At 44.4% G+C, this 19,481-nt stretch overlaps 1 protein-coding gene across 1 annotated transcript; it reads right to left on the reverse strand.

The window, feature by feature from the left end:
• Positions 1-263: 263 nt before the first annotated feature.
• HHIPL1 (HHIP-like 1) lies at positions 264-15,465 on the reverse strand (the record flags this gene model as incomplete). The annotated part of the gene is made up of 8 exons (XM_009870781.1): positions 264-871; positions 3,562-3,644; positions 5,585-5,666; positions 8,723-8,868; positions 9,694-9,820; positions 11,744-12,072; positions 12,389-12,532; positions 14,819-15,465. Coding segments are annotated over 8 exons (2,166 nt in total), but the record flags the coding sequence as incomplete, so codon positions are not given.
• Between the last annotated feature and the right edge of the window lie 4,016 nt (positions 15,466-19,481).

Consider the following 19,481-nt stretch of genomic DNA (forward strand, 5'->3'; position numbering starts at 1 on the left):
CTTTTCTGCTTATAAAAAACCCCAACAAACGTACAGACATAGTCCCTGCTGAAGCCATAGTCAAGTCACTGCTTCATTTTACTTCTTCTTTCTCTCCAGGGCAGATGCACGGGGATGAGCATGAACAAAAAGGCAAGATTACTTCAAACGGACGCAGTGTACACAGAGCAGAGCACATCCTCCTCAATGCTGATGCTGGTTTGGAGAATCAGGCAAGAAAGGAACGTGCTTGAATCCCTCGGCTGCCCTCGCCAGCCCCTCTGTCACCGGTCTGCCACCTCCTCCCAGCTGCACACGACGCCGGCGTCCTCCTCGTGGGAGCAGTTGTGTGTGCCCACGTCAGCGTGGGGGCACTCCAGCAACGTCTTCTCCTGCCCGGAGCACTGGACATCGTCCAGGAGAATGCGTAGGGTGGTCCCTTCCCCAAATTCTGCCTTCTTGCTGGCCCGCACCACATAGGGGAAGCCCAGCTGGCGGCACACCACAGCAGCAGCGGCCGAGCTCCAGCCATCATCGCACACAGTGCCCCACTCACCGTTGATGTAAATCTCCACTCGGCCCCGGCTCCGGCCCCGGCGCCGCTGCTCCATCAGCCGCACGGCCCCATTCCGCAGTGGTGGAGATGTGCCGGGGGGTTTCTTCTTCCTTCGCTGCCCCCTCCTCTCTCCTCCCTTCCTGGGCCTGGGGGTCCTGCTGCCGCTGGGCGCCAGGGTAGCGGGCGTCCTGCTCCTGTTCCCCGGCGGTGGTGGGGCTTGGTCCACCCAGTCCACGGCTGGTGTGCGGTGGGTTTCGTGGTCCCAACTGCCTCCCCATGGGGCCTCAGTCGTGGGCTTCAGTCGGGGACGTGGCGTCGGTGTTTTCATAATAAACTCTGTTGGGGGTAAAATGAAAAAAAAACAAAAATAACTAAGAGTCTGTCACTCCATGGACAATACTTAGAGACAACTATATTAAACCAGTGCCGAAAAAAAAACAAAAATAACCAAGAGTCTGTCACTCCATGGAAAATACTTAGAGACAACTATATTAAACCAGTGCTGACTTTTGAGTTATTTAACTTGTTTCTTGCAACTTGCTTACTCAATCCTGTTGAGAAGCGACAACGCTGCCGGTGAGCCAATATTTCCTCAGTGAAAGATGTCGGCTGCTTTCAGTTAGCAGAGAGGACTGCAGGGCTTAATGCCCACGAGAAAGCCGCTCCCAGAAAGGAAACTCCACTCCAAGCAGTTTATTGGCAAAACTTCGACCTGGCCATTAAAGGGTAGGCGCTGGAGTTTCAGGGTCAGAAGAGGAGTTCCCCATCCTACCCTTCTCCCCTGCTGAAAGCATTTTAAAGACAGGCACTATTTCTGCTCTTCCCTCCATTACTAATGATTGGATTGGATCATTACCAGAGGGAGAGCACTGGCCTCCCCACTGGGCCAGATGCTTTATTCAGAAGAGCTGAAATCAGGAACATTCAAAATCAATTCTCTCTGGCAACTGGAATGTGCAAAAGGAACAGAGTTTCCAGGACAACACATAAAACAGGATTTGGGGCTGGGCTTTTTTCTTCCTTATGAAAAAAATTTAAAAAGAGCCTTGAACTCAGAAGAGCTGAAAATTCTTTGCTGTCACAGTTTCCAGGCATTACTGGACTTGCTCTATTTTTAGCTTAAAAATAAGTTTTAGCTTGTCAGAAGGAAACAATTCAGAATTGCTCAGAATAACAATCAACTGAGCCAGGACAGTGTCACAGACATTTGCAAAGGCATCATAACTTTTTGAATTATAGCCTAGATTTATCCATTCTCATTCACAATTTGCTTTGTAGTACAGGAAAAATATGACTGCCTTATTTCTGCTTAACATCTATTGTCCCCAAAAGACAAACCCTTGCAGTGGTCCAGTTTTTCTAAATAATGCTCTTTGGAGAGGAGTTGTATTTATGGCGTGAAAAAGACTTCCCTTCACTGGAAGCTGAGGTTCTGAAGGCAAGAAACAGATGGGAAAGCCTTACCTGTGCACATCTCTGTTGCTGGAGCCTGGTCTAGCAAAGCACTTAAAATTCCTGGAACTCATATATCGATAGGTAGGACCGCAGGAAAGCTAACGGTCACCTGGGAGTGCTTTTCACCTCCCTGAATGAAGTTGTTATTATACATTACTCTTTGGCAAGCTATTTATTAAATACACTTTCAACAAATGCACTCATCCAGCTAATGCAAGCGCTAAACACTAACCAAAACAGCAAAATATTTACAGTTACACGTCCTTGTTGGTATGTTTCCAAATAAAAATTTCCATGGTTGGTTCTCACCTAAAAGTGAATTTAGTTCTTGAGACACTTAGCAGATTCTCTCCCACTGTTTCTAAGTTTTAATTTATGATGAAAACTACAGTGTAAACAAACCCAAAAGATTTAGTTATATGCAGAGCTTAAAAAGCTGAACCTCAACATAGAAAAAAATGCATGAACAGAAACAGAGACAGAACTGGTTGAACACAAACCAAGTTACTAATGTTTGGAAACTGCGTGTACAGCTTGCAAAGGAGAATGTTTCTGAAGACCTGCTGAGTGCTCAGGCGTGTCAATAGTTAATAACTGGCTTTAGATCTTGTTCCACCTTAAAGACTCAGTCTGGAGAGGTGCTGAGTGCCCTCATTTCTCCCTGAAATTCAAGCTCTAAGAACTGTCTATGACTCAAATGCAGTGTAACAAGCTGAATGTAATTAAAAATTAAATGAAAGTACTCTGACATTAGAGTTCCTACAGTAATATTAATGTCAGGACAAAGTTGTTAAAGTACTCCCTAGGTACTTACATGTGTAAACAAAATGCACAGAGGAAATAAAAGTAATGCTGCCTAATCTAATTTTGAGATTCTACTAGTGTATTTAGGTTTTTGCACTTAACATAAATAGTACTTGGCTTGCTGCAGATTCAGCTACATCACTGACTACTCCAGCTTCTGCCACACAATACTTCATTCACCATGAAGCAATCAAAAAGCCCTCGAGGGTTTTTTTTTTAAGCCAAAAGTTCACCTGAATGGCTGATCACACCGATTCTTCTGGGAGTATTTTCTCATCCCATATTCTCTCACTTACAACTAACAATGACTCAGCCCTCATCTTGCTCAATGAGCTGTTTCCCAACCCTTTAGCCCTCATATCCTGCAGCTCCTCAAGCGCTCCTCACTACCTGAAAAAAAAAAATCACTTAGCACTGAAATCATACAGAAATGCACCACTGAGCACAGAATCTTGGTACAGAAACAGTTATGGGAGGAAACCAAGTTGTTAGTAATGAAACAGGTACGACGTATCATGGAAAAGGGAAAATGTGCAGGGTCAGAAACTACAGAGAAGATTTTACACAGCCATGAGAGGGCAAATACCTTATGCTTTATTTGAACCAACTCTTCAGATACAAAACAGCTGGTAAGAATTAATTCTGAGAACACTCTGAAGAGTGAAGTTCTGGGTGGTCTTCACACATACAGAGATAGTGTGAGCCTGGAGTTTGTATTTACTGCCAGCTAACATGCACCAATAACAAACAGCAACAGTGACACTTACTCTCCTTTGGCACAAACTGGATGCGCTTGCTTTTTACTTTCACTGGCGTTGGCTCAACTCGGCATTTTCCTGGTGGTGCTCTCCTGCAAAAAAATGGGACACATACAGTGCACAATTATTCCTTTCCCCTGGCATCAAGAGCCCTTGCTTCCCGTTTTTCTACAACTGTAGTGCTCATTGGAAAAAAAAAAAGAGGTCTGTTTAAATGATCCAAGTAAACTCTTACAGTAGAAAACATAATTAAACAATCATGTATCTCCATTGATCAAAGTCCAAACATTTACAAGGCAGTGGAGTTCTCTAGCTGTGTTTCCACTTGCCATTGCTGAATCCATTAAGGAAATAAAACACTGGCAGGTTGAAGCATTACAGAAAGAGATGAATCAAACTGAAAATAAAAATTACAAAACTAGATAGTCAATGTTGAACATCTGACATAAAGGTAATGTGTACGCAAGTTTTCAGGCTGTCTTCCAAGAAGCAAAATATTACAGTATTATTCATACATAAAGCCCAAACAAAACTGAGCAACCTGATCTAGTTTAAGATGTTCCTGTTTACTGCAGGGACGCTGGACTAGATGACCTTTAAAGGTCCCTTCCAGCCCAACGCATTCTACGATTCAGCCTAGGCCATTCCATGATTCTATGATCTATGCACAGAAAAAAGCAGTGCCAAAACTCCATTAGTTTCAAACAAGAGCTCTAAGTGTCTCCTACAGAGGCTCCCTCTTAGTACATCATATTATTTTGACACAGATTTGTTTGCCATGAAGGTATACCTCACCTCTGAGAAGCTACATCCAGTTTATCACCACTTTTTCCTACAATCTGCAGACTTCAGAGGTTTTCAAACTGGTTCAAAAATGCATGATGTTCGAATTTGGAGAGTTTAAGTCCTTTGTAACTAGGATTGTTTTCATTTGCATTTCTGTGGAAGGCAAAGAGCTTCTCTCTCAACTACCAACTTAGGATGTTGCCTACTTTTATGAATTTTCCTATGTTTTTTTTCCTATGCTCTACGCATTAAAGAAACTTCAGTCACTTAAACTTACGACTTATTTTTAACTTCTGCTTTCTTTGTTTTTGCAAAGATTGCGTAATACCAGCCTCTTAATACACAGTTTACAGGAACTCTTCACTGTGTTAGATAATGGAAAATGCTCCTCACAGAGTCAGAGGAAAACATGCAGCAGCTCTGGGGGCTGTTTAACTTCGAGGTCTGGTTCCAACACAAAACCAGACCAGTGGTTTGGTTCAACATGCTCAGATAGCTAAAGCTGTAAATATAATCCCTTTTTAAAAAAAAAAAAAGCTACAAAAGTTTCGCTCTACATGTCTGGCTGAAAATATTTTAGGTTTTAGCCAATAATAGTAACGCTTAAAAAACAGGAAGATGGAAAAAACAGCTATAAGTCTTCCCCTAAAACACAGTTATCCCCTGACTTGCCCAATCTCAGATACATACATGTGGGATCCAGGTGTAACAAATGGTCTTATGTCCTTGTCCAAGCCACTTTACTCTTTGAAACACAAAAAAAAAGTACTTTTTGACATTCATTTCTGGTTTGCCTCAGAAAGCACTGCAGGTCACACTGGGTCAGCTTCAGCTGCAGCTGCCTGAGCATGGGGCTCTCACGGGAGATGCAGCCAGCTACAAGAGGAACTGAGAGTAAATACCTGGAGAAAAACTGCCTCCTTTTGGGCAGGAATCTAGAGAAACTTTGTCTGAGAAAGACAAGTCACCCATAAAATACTTCTTAAGCTTTCAGGAACAGATTTCCCAACCCAGAGAACACCTACAGGCCCCATAACAAGTTGGTGATCAGCAGGCAGCGTGGACTCCCATGACTGCAGGAGCAAAGCAAACCCACGATGGGTTGCTCCAGCCATTCCTTGATCAATGTCCACAGAAAGGCCCAGCATGGGAGAAGAGCCAGTGAACATCAGTGAACATCATTCATCACATCCACACCTAGACATGTGGAACCACGTTTAGGCTTTGCAACAAGAACATCTCATACCTGGAGGTGTCCACCACTTTGTACACCACTCCATGGGGAGCTGTGGCACTTGGTACGCCAGTAGACATGAAGTAAAGTTCTCCTGGGAAAAATAAAAAAACCCAACAAACAGAGATACGAAAACTCTCTATGGAGCTTCTGTCCTCTACAGCACAATGGTATTAACAGAGAGCATCAGGAAAGATGAAGAGATCTGGTTATAGGAGGAAAAAATGCAGGTTTGTGTTTGGATTTGTAAGGAGTGTCCACTGGTATAAAATACTTGTAGTGAGTGGGAGTTTTACGTATTGTCACAAAATACTATTTTGACAAATTTCCACCACATGTTCAGCTGCCCAGACTTTAGCTGTCATCTCAGTCTGATCTGTGTCTTTTAACTTCATTAATGCAAAATAGTCAAACCCTGAAATCCCTTTGTTAAAACAAAATGAAAGGAAATTCAGACTATTCACACCATCTTCTGCTCTTCTGGATAAAGCACTTCTCTGGAGTGAAATACAGAACAAGATTTTGGTTTTGTTTTCTCTAGCACACTCACAAAGTGATGTGTATCTCATGTGAAAGGCATCTGGGTTTGTCACATCTCTCTCAGATCATATGGGAAAGGGCTCAACCTTCAGCCAGACAATTTTCATCACCATGTATTTGATGTGTTTTTTCTTAACTGGATTTCCATTTCTCTCCTCCTGTTGGGGAAGGAAGGCCAGGATAAGCAGTCCCTTCAGCACTCTCTTGCCAGCTCAAGTGCCTGAGCAGTGCAATGAGAAGGATCAGAGAACTCATCTGGATGAAAAAATAAATTTGCTCTATGTCAAAAGAGGTAAAAAAGGGAAGGAAAAAAAAGCAATAGAGATCTTTTTAGTGAGTAAGGCATTTTCCTCTGCATCTCCTATGAGTTCCCCAGGGGGAAGGAGTAGAGGGGTCAGAGTGGGCAAAGGAAGATGTGGGCAGTTGCTGGCAGCTCCTGCTGACTTGCTGAGCCTCCCTCCTTCTCCTCCTCCTCCCTGCTCTCCTGAGCTGCCCTGGGCTGAGCTCCTCCAGATGCTCCCAGGGCAGAAACCAGTCATCCCTGGCCACCTCTGCCCAGTTTCTTCCTTTTCCTGGTGGGCTCCATTAACCATAGGCCAGAGGCAGCCTTGATCCAAACAGGGATGGGAAACACCTGGCACCGTATCTGGTGGTGCAGTGACGTGTGCTTTACATCCCATCCCTCTTTTTTATTATCAGCCAGAAATCTGGATGCTCAGGCCATGAAACACACAGACTTATCACACATGTGCCCCACAGACATGTCGCACAGTGCCCGAGGTGGCCCCGAGACATTCAGCTGCCAGGGGATGGGGCTGGTGACTTTATAAAGCCTGTGCAATGAGCCAGAAATAGAAGTGTCCCCACAGCATAAGGATATCCACCGAAGCAGCCAGATTAATGTTCATCAAAGCAACAACCCCAGAAAACAAATGCTTCTGTGAAGAAAAGCTTGTTAAAATAAACTGTGTGATAAAATTGTAAAAAACCAGATTCCCAGCACACCAAAAAGGTGCAAGAGAATGTTCATTGCAGATAAAGCAACCTCACCACACTGCTCTCAACAGATTTCTTTCCATTACAATAAAACAAATGCAAGGCAACAAACTACCTCTGAGAACAGACTCCAGCCCAAATTTCCACCCAGCATTATTGAACCTATGGTAAGTACACGTGAAAAGTGCAGGGCCCAAGAAGGATGGGGGCATTTCACCCCGTTTGCACAGATCCTCTGCCCAGAGGCACAGAATGAGGGAGATGCTGCTCTCCCCACAAGCATGAGCAGGGGCTGCAATTAACAGCTCGATACTGCACTTGACAGCCCTCTGAATTGGCATAAAGCTGATTTAAACTAAGTTATTCTGATTTTAGGGTAAGATATCCTTCACGTCACAGCACTGCCAAACAGCTCTATCTTCCCTGAACATTAACCATTAAAGAAAATGGATTTTAACTTTAAAAAAAAGATAGAATTCCAACATCAAACTGTTGAGCTAATACGTGGTTTGGATGACTTGCATTTACATGATAAAATTTGCATTTATATGATAGGCAATGCATGTTGTATTTGTGCAACATCCACACCTGACATAATCTGAAGGAAAACAGAAGTTCAAAACTGGGGCTTTCTGGAAGTGAGTGCTTGTGACCATGAGCCAGAACCTCCCCACAACAGGACAGAGCACAAACTTCCACATTGCCAAGTCACACACAAGGTTACTTAGCAATGGGGATAAAAATCGCAGAGCTCATCCTTTCCCCGTTCCCAGCCAGGAGGTGCACCCTCTGCCTGCCCTGCTGCAGGCCTGGGCAATTAACCACACCCTTGTACAACCAGCTTTCACCCAACAACTCTTTACTTCTTTTTTAAATCCTAGCAGCTCCCTCCTAGAAAGCAAAACGTCTCCAGTCTTAAAACTCAGCTATGCAAAATCCCACTGAGACTAAATCCCTCATTCCTGTGCAAGGCAAAACCCCAGCTGGCACTAATAAAATATGTACTTAAGCAGCCTTTTGCCAGTGCCTCACTCGAGACATAACGTAGGGCTTTAATTCTGCTTCACCTCAAGACGTACAAATACTCCAGGCCAAGGTGAGCAGGTCCGTAACTACTGTTCATGACATCTGCTTCTCTGTATCCAGTAATAACGCCAACAGCCTTCTGGACTAGCCAAGAGCACAGACTTGCTCGCACTTGGCTATCAGCTGCCCAGCCTCTCAGGGCCTGCATTCCCCATGGCACGCCTTGCTGAAGAATGAGGTTTCTTTCCTAAGGTGTGCTTTATTGTATTTCACCCCGTTGCTGTTCCTCATCCCTCCAGAGGACAGGTGTGTGGGCAGCAGCACCCCCAGGACCCCAGCCTCAGCCCTGCAGGGAACTGCCTCTCCAGTTCCATCTGCAGGCACTGCGTGGCACGCTGGCCTCAAAAATTAGGATTCTAATTTTGGTTTGATATTCGGGAGATGCTGGGAATCTCACCCACCAGCATTTTAAAGACTCATGCTCTGCCTGCCCAACAGCTGCTGCCTCCCAGGAGCCCTCTGTGATGTTTTACTTCAAAGAGAAACCACAAGCATGCCACTCAGTGTGACATAAAGTTAAAAGGTTACCTGCTTCATCTTCAGCAAAGGAGATGATGTATTGGTAATAGTTATTGATAAGCCCAGGGAACATGCACGTTTGTCCCGTCCCCATGCAGATTTCGCTGTACTGCCACTCTCCCGTAGCATGATCCTCCTTTAAAGACATCAGGCGTCTGCAAGGCAAAAGAACATCTCCCTAACACAACGAAGAAGATGATTTATGAACATTAATGTGAACACTGAAAGGACACTTAATGCTTCCTAGCCACACCAGCTGCAATAGGAACTAAAGCTCCTCTGAAAAGGGAAGAATTGTTAACATTAAAACAAATATACTACATGCCCCTTCAACATCTTATTTTTCAAGGGCAAGACAAGCACATGAAGGAACAATAGGGGAGGTTTAAGGGATATCAGACTATTTGGGAGAACCTTGCCAGAGCGCCTGGCTTCACTGCAGCATTGCAGCCTCTCTCCCACACCCAGGACCAGCACATCAGCCGGGGCAGGAGGTGTCGGGGCTGTGGGTGAGAGGCCTGGCAGAAGCAGATACAGCAAAGGCAGAGGAGGTGGGGGGGCAAACAAGGCAGTCTCATGCTTGCCTCATCACTCTCTGCCACAAACTTTTTTCTTTCAATGTCTTTCCCTGTCTGGAGACATTGTATTACAATGGGATGGTTTTTGTAGAACGTATCCAAAATCTTTTTGACACCACTTCCAGGACTTTAAATGAACATCCTATCATTCCCCCTTTATTTGTACTGGCACAACGTGAATCAGCAACATTGAAAGCTGCTGGAATGCAAAGACTGACCATGGAATAAAGGTTATATAAAACATGCCACATGAGTCCTCTGCAACGAGCAGTCAGGGTTTGCCCAGTGCTTGCAACCAGCAAGCAGCAGTATGTCCTCGTTGTTAGACTGCAAGAGCACTGGCAGGCAGGTGTAATATCAGCTTGGGGTGCAGCTTAGTGAGTATCTGAATTATTTACTTACCCACTCATAAAATCACCAAATATGTACAGGCCATTCAAGTTTGGATACTCGCAACCCCGATAGACGTAGCCTCCCGTAACAGACTTGCCCATTTTGTGTGGATACGCGTAAATTGGAAGCACATCATCTGCAGGGCAGAAAAGATCTGACTTGCCTTGTTATACACATGATGCAGAACAGCCGTTACCTCTGAGACCAGCATGATACAACCAGGTCCACATGAGCATCTTCTAACTAAATGAAGTGCTGGTGGAGCCACATTCAGTTTGATTTTCATCTTTTCAGAAGCACATTTGCTAGTCCTGCCTAGCTGGCTGTGCTAACCAGGGACAAGGTAGCTCAGCAAGACTGGTCACTGCTTCACTTGCAATATAAGCTGAATCCCTGATAATCCTGACAGCCAGACACCTCACCCTTCTCCTGAGCCCTTCTCCTCCCAATACAACCCAGCTCTGTTAGTGCTGCTTCTGGCCCGTTTCTACACAGCCTGGCTGCTTTTGCTATGAACTTGCAGATTACTCTTAGAGTCACTGCACCCATGCAGGAGATGGTTGCCCAATGCAGCTTTGTTTCGGTGGTGAAAAGGAGGAAAAAACAAAGAGACAGGTAACTCCAGACTGCAGGCAGTGATGAAAAGATGTGTCAGATGTCAGCGTGAATAGCTTCTGTTTCTCCGAGACAGGGGAGCTTAAACTGAAAGGGCCATCAAATATTTATGGTATGGCACAGGCAAGACGCACTTCTGGCACATTCATTGTAAAATGGAAGGTAAAACACAAGACAGAAGCGAAACAGAGGGAAATTTCCTGATTTTGAGTCTCTGTTGGATTCTTCCTCCCCTTTCTTTTGAAACTCTTGGGTTAGAGGTATCTCTTCATGGTACCCACCCATCCTCTTCCTCACAGCCTTTCTCCCCGCACGTGTAGCAGATGCCTCAAGTAGCAAAGCCAGCAGCAATGCCAGCAAGGAACCTGCACGGAGGGCATTTCATCTGAAGCAGGTGCTTTCTGCAGTTCAGCTGCACATCATTTTAAAGGGGCTGTGACATTTCACTGTTCTGACAAAAGGGTCTCTAAAGGCATCAGAAATTGTTCCGAATCCCCGGAGACCTCAGTAAAGTGCTTCCCATGAATGCTCACACCAGTGCTGTCACACAGGAGAGCACTAAGCAGGCTCGCTGGCAATTGCTTCAGCAAAGGGAACTGAGTGTGAAAAAATCTACTTGCTCTCAAAATTTTTGCTAAAAAACCCTACTTAATCACTACCACGGTATTTGCAACTCAGTTAAAAAGAATGAAGTTAAAGTAAGTTAATCAAAGGAAAGAAGTTAAACTAGACCACTAGCACATAGAACAGAAAAAAAAAATCAGAATCTCAACTAGTGCAAATCAGTGCCAGCCCAGCGCCCCTTTGGATCCCTGGGGAGATGCCCCAGCACAAGATGTGACTCACAGCAGACCTTGCGACACAACACACTCTGACTTCACACGTGCACTGGAATTTAAGCAGCCAGCAAACAGCCTGAATTCAAGTTTGAGAAGGTAAAAATAAAATTTAAGGTTTTCCTTTCTCACATAGCTAAAGGAAATAAAAATACACTGTACATTCATTTACCTGCAAAGCAGGCAGGCTGCATACTGGTTGGCCAGCTTACACAATACGTTTCTTTCTTTTTTTAAAAATAAGGACCCTACTCGTGAATCTGGGGAAAAATCGAATTGCTTCAAATCTCTCTCCCTACCGCAGGAAATCTTATTTTATGTGAAAAAGATGAAACTGTCCTCCTAAATCACAGAATCATCAAGCAATTTGACTAATATCACAGCTACTATGTTTCATTTTCCTCCTAACACAAAAATCCTAACACTTGGACTTTCAATATTTACGCCCAAGTCAGCTCCCTTCTAGATTGAGACTGCATAGATTTACATCTCAGAAACATGTGTTTTCCACCAAGCATCCAGGCTTCTTGAACAGGGAAATTAAAAATGACAGCACAGAAAACCACACAGGGAGAGACACCACTAATTTCAAGGGCATGTCTATTTACCCATTGAAGAATTGGCACAAAGTTTTTTATCATAACAGCTGAACCCTTCCCTTGCCCTCCAGCCGTAATTTTTCCCTTTCTCGACGATGTCGATTTCTTCGTATTTATTCTGCCCCACGTCTCCGCAGAAGAGCCGCCCTTTGCCCTCCTTGGTGTGAGGTTCGCCCCTATCAAAAGAGCAGCGCCACATATTTCTCACTCCGTATGCATAGACTTCGGGGCGAGCCTTGGGGTCGTTAAGAAAAGGGTTGTCGGGAGGGATTCGGTACAGAGGCCCGTGGTCATTGTTGTCCACATCGATCCGCAGCACTTTGCCCAACAGGGTTGATCTGTATTAGGAGAGGAAAGAATAAATAAAATAAAATTTAAAAAATCAGGAAAAGAGACCCCCAAGTTTCCTCCTGCTGGTGCTGGCAAAGAGGCCCATCAGAGATGGGTTGTTTTTTAAATCCAGGGTTTGATTCTTTCTGTTTTGGAAACAGCAAATCTTACAATATCTCTGAAAAAATCCCAAGCATTTCAAGATGTTTTTGTTTGCTTCAGGTCATCGAACAGCCTTCAAGTGACACAGACTTCCCATGCCCCACAGCCCTGGGGATGCACGCTTGTGGCTGGGAGCTGCTGTAGGGATGGGTCCGCTCTTACTTGTTCTGGGCGTTTCCGAAGGTCCCGAAAGGATCCCCAGCCATGCCTCCGTCTCCAGTAAATATATAGAGGTAGCCATCATCTCCAAAGAGCAGCTCTCCTCCATTATGGTTGGAAGCAGGTTCTTCTATTTCCAGGATGACCCTAAAGGAGAACAGGCAGGAGGCATTACCTGCTGCACAAGCCCCGAGCAAAGAACACAGCAATGTCACATTGCTCTTGCCATCAACACCTGAAAATGGCTACAAACTGGTTTTGATGCAAATTCCTCCAAACCCACGTCACTGAATTTTGCTTGGGCATCGCTGCTGTGATAACCTTAAATAATTCCAACATATTTTCCAGATTACAGAAACATCAAATTGTGTAATGTGGAAAGTCTGGCAAATCACATGACAGAATATACTTTTAATTAATTACATCATTCCTCCTTGCTAAACTTCCTTTTTTCTTTTTTTTAATAAAAGGCATCTTGTCTTAAAACTGATTGTAAAGTGCAAGAGAAGGAACTCCAGTCCATCTGTGCACCTGTACAGCATTTGGCACAATCCTGACAGGAACTTTCAAGGCAAATCTAAAACTTTTCAAACATTAAGTAACAGTTAAATTCATAAAGAAAGAAGAATCCTTACATTATAACTACATATACAGGACTTCTGAGTTTAAAAAGTGGGTAAAAGTAGCCCCACCAACAAATTAACATTTTGACAAAGGTTACTCAGAGCAGTATCAGCAACCTTTATCTTAATTTTAAAATAAAATTCTCTCTTAATCTGTTTATTTTATCCGCTTGGCATCTCTTTCACAGTAAGAAAAGGGTAAGATATACAAAGTATAACTTTATGGAAAGGTAAAGTCACAAATGCAGGCAGTGGAGGTTCCCAGGCATAATAATTCAAGTTTATTTTACTTCAGCTTCTAAAAAAGTGCAGATTTCAGGCCGACAGTACATTTTAATAGCTGCAAAACCAAATTATCATAATCACTTATACCACTTCATTTTTAGCTATTTTCTTACCCCTTCTGAAAATACTGACAGTTAACAGTCGTGATAAATAGTGGGAAGGAACCCAACTATGTAATTATTTTCACCTGCTGTTAAATGTCACCACCTCTGAGAAAAGGTAACTGTGAACAAGCACACAGACTCCAGCTGGTAAAAGGAGCAAGGGAGGACCCTGTGTGGACCCAAAGGGGAATCCTCCTCAATCTCCCAAAGAAGACGGGGAAAAACCCCAAAACCCACCGAGCAAAACTCTGCAGACAGACAGACACAAACGCCTTCGTGCTAAGGCAACGCCGCCCGTGTGCTGGCCTGAGCTCCCTCTCGGGCAGCAGCTCAGGATGAGGTCAGCAGGACCTGTGCCTACACAAGCACAACAGGACCACAATTTTGTTTTTTTAAGCTTTCGCCGTACTAACCACCAGCTAAACAAGCACAGAAAATGTTACAAACATAGAGCCTGAGGATTTTTAAACAAGACAGTGTGTGGGCCCTGATGTCGGCAGGTTTAAGCTCCTGACTCACTTTCCTGAGGACCACGCTGGAATTCCCCTCACCTGTCACCTCAGTGCTGCTTACACAGAACTGCTGTAATTGCTTTATAAACCAACATTCCCTTTCTATCATCACGTCACATGCATTTCTGAGCCAGAACCATCCACTGCTGAGTATTTGGAAAGCCCTTATATAGCACATATAACAAAGGAAAAATCTCAAGAATAATAACATTCAAGGGTCTCTTAAAGCAGTGGTTCTATTACATGGTTCTGCACTGGGTTATAAATCTGTACGCTGTCTCCACAAACAAATCTCTAATTATCTATGCATGTTAATGTGGATCAACTGCAGGAGCAGACGCAAACAAATGAAATTTCCAGTCAAAAGGAACTCATTAATAGCACAGTGCTTTGCACTTTATTTAATTTGATATTAAATGTGAAGCATCAGAGGGTTGAGCTGTCATTCAGATAGAGAAATGGGGGCCCAAATCCATCTTTGATCCGGTATCACTGAGTTTATTTATACTGATTTTGGAAACCTTTGGCTTTAGAATGAATTTCACTCATGCTTTGCAGGAATCTATTTTAAAAGGTAATAATTACAGTATGAAAAACAATCCAAGCAGAAACCAAACCCCAAAATATTAACTGTAAATAATGTTCAGTCAATGCTCAATTAAATCTTCTGATATACTACAACCAAGAAATGTAAAAGTTCTATCCCTGAGCACTTGCAGCTCATCCATGGAGGACGGGCATACTCCCTGCCTCAGCATGCTACACAAGGAATTGGACTAACTCACTATGACACTGGAATGCAAGGACAATATTAAGCTAAGTAGGTTTCATTCATTAGTAGCCTTTAAAATGCACAAACTGCCCTCTGAGATCTCAGATACATTTGCTAGAGGCACATGTGTACAATACCTTTCAGAACCATGGTCCAAAGTGTTCATGTCCACAGGAGAAATTCTGAACTCGCTGATTCGGATTCTCTCTTCATATCCAACTTCAACTGAATAGTAGACATACACTTTACCATTAAATTTGAATTTTGGATGGAAGACAATACCTAGAAAACCTCTCTCATCTCCTTCCCAAGGTGAGGTAAGTACAGCTTCGCTGATGTTCAGAAAGGGTTTCTCAAGCCTGGATCGATCGGGGAGGTAGGTCCACACCAGGCCAACCTGCTCCGCAATGAAGAACCTGTGGGTGCCATCGTTGGCGTGCACCATCGCGACGGGGTTGCGCAGCCCGTTGGCGACCTCCACGAGGCAGAGCTGGAGGCAGCCCTCTGCATCTGCGGTCACCAGCCCCAGGTTTTGGTTAAGGTTCTGGTTCGTCAGCAGGTGTGGGAAGCAGTAGTCTGTGTCCTCCAAGGACAGGTAGCGGCAGAATTTTGCCACGTTGTTCTCCAGCGCAATTAACTCGCTGTCTGCAGAAAGATAGCGAAAAATGGAGCGGCATTTTTGCCAGACTTGCAGGCAATAGTCTCGGCAAAGTCCTGGTATTGTCCGCACGGGAGTGGAGGGATCCTCGGCATCGTACAAGTGAGCTGCATATGGAGAGCATTCCTAGAGGAAGAGAGAAAAAGCCTCAAGCCATCTATTGGACCATATTTGAAACAGCTGAGCAGCAATACTAACTGGAGAAATTTCACCTTAATTGCAACATATGTTGTGGTTTATTCTGAAGATATATTAACAGAGAAAAAGGTCTTAGAAAGGGGGTTTATCTCAGTATTCATGGAAACAATCCTGAATAGCCCTGGTGAAAGCTGGCTTTCTCATGCTGGTATTTATTTATTCCAACCATATCACTAACTCAAGAAAACCAGCGATGACATGTATCTTGCTACATCATCCTACTAGACTTTACTGGGAAAAAAAAAGAGACTTTCTATCTTGCATGCTCTGACTTCACCTATGAAATAGCAAGCAGATTCAACACAGCATGGCAGTGAACCCAAGGAGTTAGCTAAGGAGATTCAAGTCTTCCATCTCCAGGCTGAGGAGTGAACAGGAAAGGTCGGCAGGACAAAAGCCTGTGACTTCCATACCTCATTATCTGACAATCTAGACATGCTGCTCAAACACAGATGTGATTTGCAGGTTGGAAGGAGCGAGATGAGAGAGTGCACGAGGAGATGGGGACGCCCATCCTTCACAGGGCACAGTGCGCCCAGCCCTGGGCTGCTATCACTGCACACATCATCCTTGCTCAGCTCCAGCTGCCTTTGTTGACGGATCTTTGCCTACAGACAGTTTATATACCTAGAACTAGTGAGGAAATGATTCTCATGATCATGATGCTGGTCCCCAAGTTCTGTGGGGAGATGCTGAGGCTACAGGATTTCAGACACTGAGCACCAAATGGCCATAATCCAGGCAAGGTCCACCAGCAGCGGCTGCAGCTCAACCCTCATTTATGGAAGGTGCAGCCTCAGAAATCTAAGAACTGAACCAGGTTCACATTGTTCACTGTGTTCTCCACTAGGAGAATTCTGATGGGCACATTTTCCTTCTTTAAAAAGGCACTGCAACGCAGTAAATCTGTCTGTAAATTACAAATGGACCAAAGCGACTTGGTTCAGCTTTGCAAGGGCTTTTCCTTGTAATAAACACACAATATTTTCCAGTTGTAATGCATCTTCCTGACAAGCACGTCAAAAGCGCTCTCCAAATAATGCAACATGACCCAGTGGAGGCTCAGTTATTTTCACAGGACAGATAAATAACTGAGGCAAGAAAGTTAGGAAGAGAAACTATCTTTATTGAATAAATTCTGCATTTTTTAATTTCCAGATGGTGTTTCTTCCAAGCAAAACCAGCTTAGTTTAAAAAAAATATATAGGGAGCTGTTTCTAAATCTATAGGGAGTTATTTCTTAATGTGAATTACAGTACTATTCAATAGCTGAAAAAGATATAACATCTAAGATACTGAAGTATTTAAATTAGCTGCTAAGTACACACAACATTTAATTTTTCTTTTATTTTCCATTACATACCATAATAATCTGGGAGGCCATATAACAGATCATTAACATACAATAAGCTTTCCTTCTGGAACGTCAAGCCATCCTTTGCAAAATGAAGGTTGCTATGCCTTCAAATGAGCAGCAATTAATGTGATAAAAAGGAGAGTGCCCGTGACAGAAAACACTGAAATTACACGGGCAGATTGGGTGACGGCACTCAGCTCGGTTACATGAGATGTGCCAGGGACAGAAAGACACGGAGCATTTGCCGATGTGGTTGTCACGCCTTAGAAAACTAACTGAAATGAGTCAGAAAGGGAATTTGAAAGCAGGACTGCATGGGAGCTCAGCCCCATCTGAATCAATATTGTCGTCCCTCATGTTTCACATTGTCTTGTCACATGCACTAACTCAAAACACCACAAACCTCTACATCTGGTTACAGCTCAGCATCACTAATACATCTAAATACTCAGTTCCAAATGACGTGCTCTGCACATTCATTTTAAGTTATGATGTGGTGCAAAGATCAACAAAACTAATGGGCAGACAATCAGTAACTTCAGTAGGGCTGGAACAAGCTTGTACCATGAAAATAAGTCATCAGAAAATAAAACAAATAACATCAAGACAAGTTAGCCAAATCTGTCCTACCTGTTCCAGGAATCCTGAGGCAGCTATTTATCCGAGGAATTGCAACAATCTGAATCTGGGCAAACACCCATATCAAACAATGGCTTATTTACAGCTGCTATCAGCCCGGAGGAAGCAACGGGACTCCTCAGGAAAGCGTCTAACTTTGACGTAATCCCTGACATTCCCTGTCCACCTCCATCTGGAAATCCAAGCCTTTAAGCAAGCTGTTTCCCTGAGAAGCAGAACAAGGCATCTGCTCTCCCGCAGTTTGGAGTCCCATATCCCACCACACAATAATCCACATGGACATGTCCCCTGAGACCTACTGCGCCCATCTAATTACCCCTGGGTGTCGAGGCGGGGGAGCAAGACCAGGGGATGTCCCACCACAGCCCTCCTCTCCTCCATGGCCAAAGGCATCCTCTCAGCCCTCTTCTGAGTGTGGGGGGAAGCTGAGTTTCTGATGTATGCAGGAGACTTACTTACTGCTTTCAGAGGCAGAAGGAGTGCTTAGCAGGCACTGCTAACTGGTTTCCTATCTGCAAATGGACTTTTGGACACTGCTTGTTTCAGGAATATATTTAAAGGTTTTGCTGCTTCCAGTACAATATGAGATGAAATAAAAATCAGATCTCTAGAAGCTGATGTGGAAAAGGGTTGTCTTTCTCTTCACACTTTCAGGAATAGAAGAGGTATCCTGCAAAATGCTAAAAGCAGGATTTCTGCAGAGCCACTTTGATCCCATCTGAGTAGACAAGATTCTGCTGTCTGAATTAATTTAAGATTTACACTTGCACAGCATAGAGCTGCCACTGCTCTGTCTCAGGGGCATTTTCATACATACGAGGCCACCATTGATAACCGGGTTAGACGCTTTTACTCTGCACAGACTATGATCATCCTGTTATCATATCTGGCCACAGAACATCAACCCTGAGCAGAAATATCTCTCATACAGGATGGCCACCACAGTGGTTCCTAGGCCACATTCTCTGGCACCACACCACAACCATCATTAGGACTGTGAGCACCTGGCACATGCTAAAAGCATCTCAGGACACTGTAATCCTGTACAAAAAGCCACCTGATCCCATGAGCTGGGTGTAACACAGAGCATGTTCTGTGCAGGCATGTTGCCTCCTGGGTGTTTTTACCAGGTCCAGCAATCTAACACTTGGAGGGCAAATGGAGTCTGCGAATTTTAACTGCCTGCCCAGATACCCATCTTAGAGCACGGTTGCTCATAAACCGAAGCAAAGCAACATCCCTATTCCTCTTTCAAAGGACAAAAAATCCATTGGGACACCTGACAGTGGACCGTTGCTCCTGAGGGTGCCTGGGAGCACACACCTAGGCTGCTGTACGGATCCCTGATGCACCCACGTGTGGGCCAGTGCGCTCGTGCTTAGGCCTGGCCACTAATGCTGTGGTTGGTGTCCAAGTACCCCTGTCTGGGCTCAGGAACTAACACTACAGCTCACACACCCCTGGGTTGTCCAAAGTCCCTGATGCAGCCCTGCATGGGTTGATGCAGTCATTCCTGGGCTGATCATAGAATCATAGAACCATAGAATCGCAGAACCATATAACGGCTTGAGTTGGAAGGGACTTTAAAGATTATCTAGTTCAAGCCCCGCTGCCCCGGGCACGGACCCCTCCTTCTGGCCCGGCCTGCTCAAGCCCCCATCCAGCCTGGCCTTGAGCACTTCCAGCGATGAGGCATCCACAGCTTCTCTGGGCAACCTGTTGCAGCGTCTGACCACCCTCAAAGCAAAGAACTTCTTCCTCATGTCTAACCTAAATCTACTCTGCTCTAGATTAAAACCATCGTCCCTTGTCCTATCACCACAAGCCCTTCTAAAAAGCTCTTCTCCAGTTTTCCTGCAGCCCCGTTCAGGTACTAGAAGGTCACTGTAAACTCTGTCCGGAGCTTTCTCTTCCCCAGGCTGCACCCACATGGTGGCACATACACCCC

Source organism: Apaloderma vittatum, unplaced genomic scaffold, assembly GCF_000703405.1.
Source record: "Apaloderma vittatum isolate BGI_N311 unplaced genomic scaffold, ASM70340v1 scaffold4786, whole genome shotgun sequence".
NCBI lineage: Eukaryota > Metazoa > Chordata > Aves > Trogoniformes > Trogonidae > Apaloderma > Apaloderma vittatum.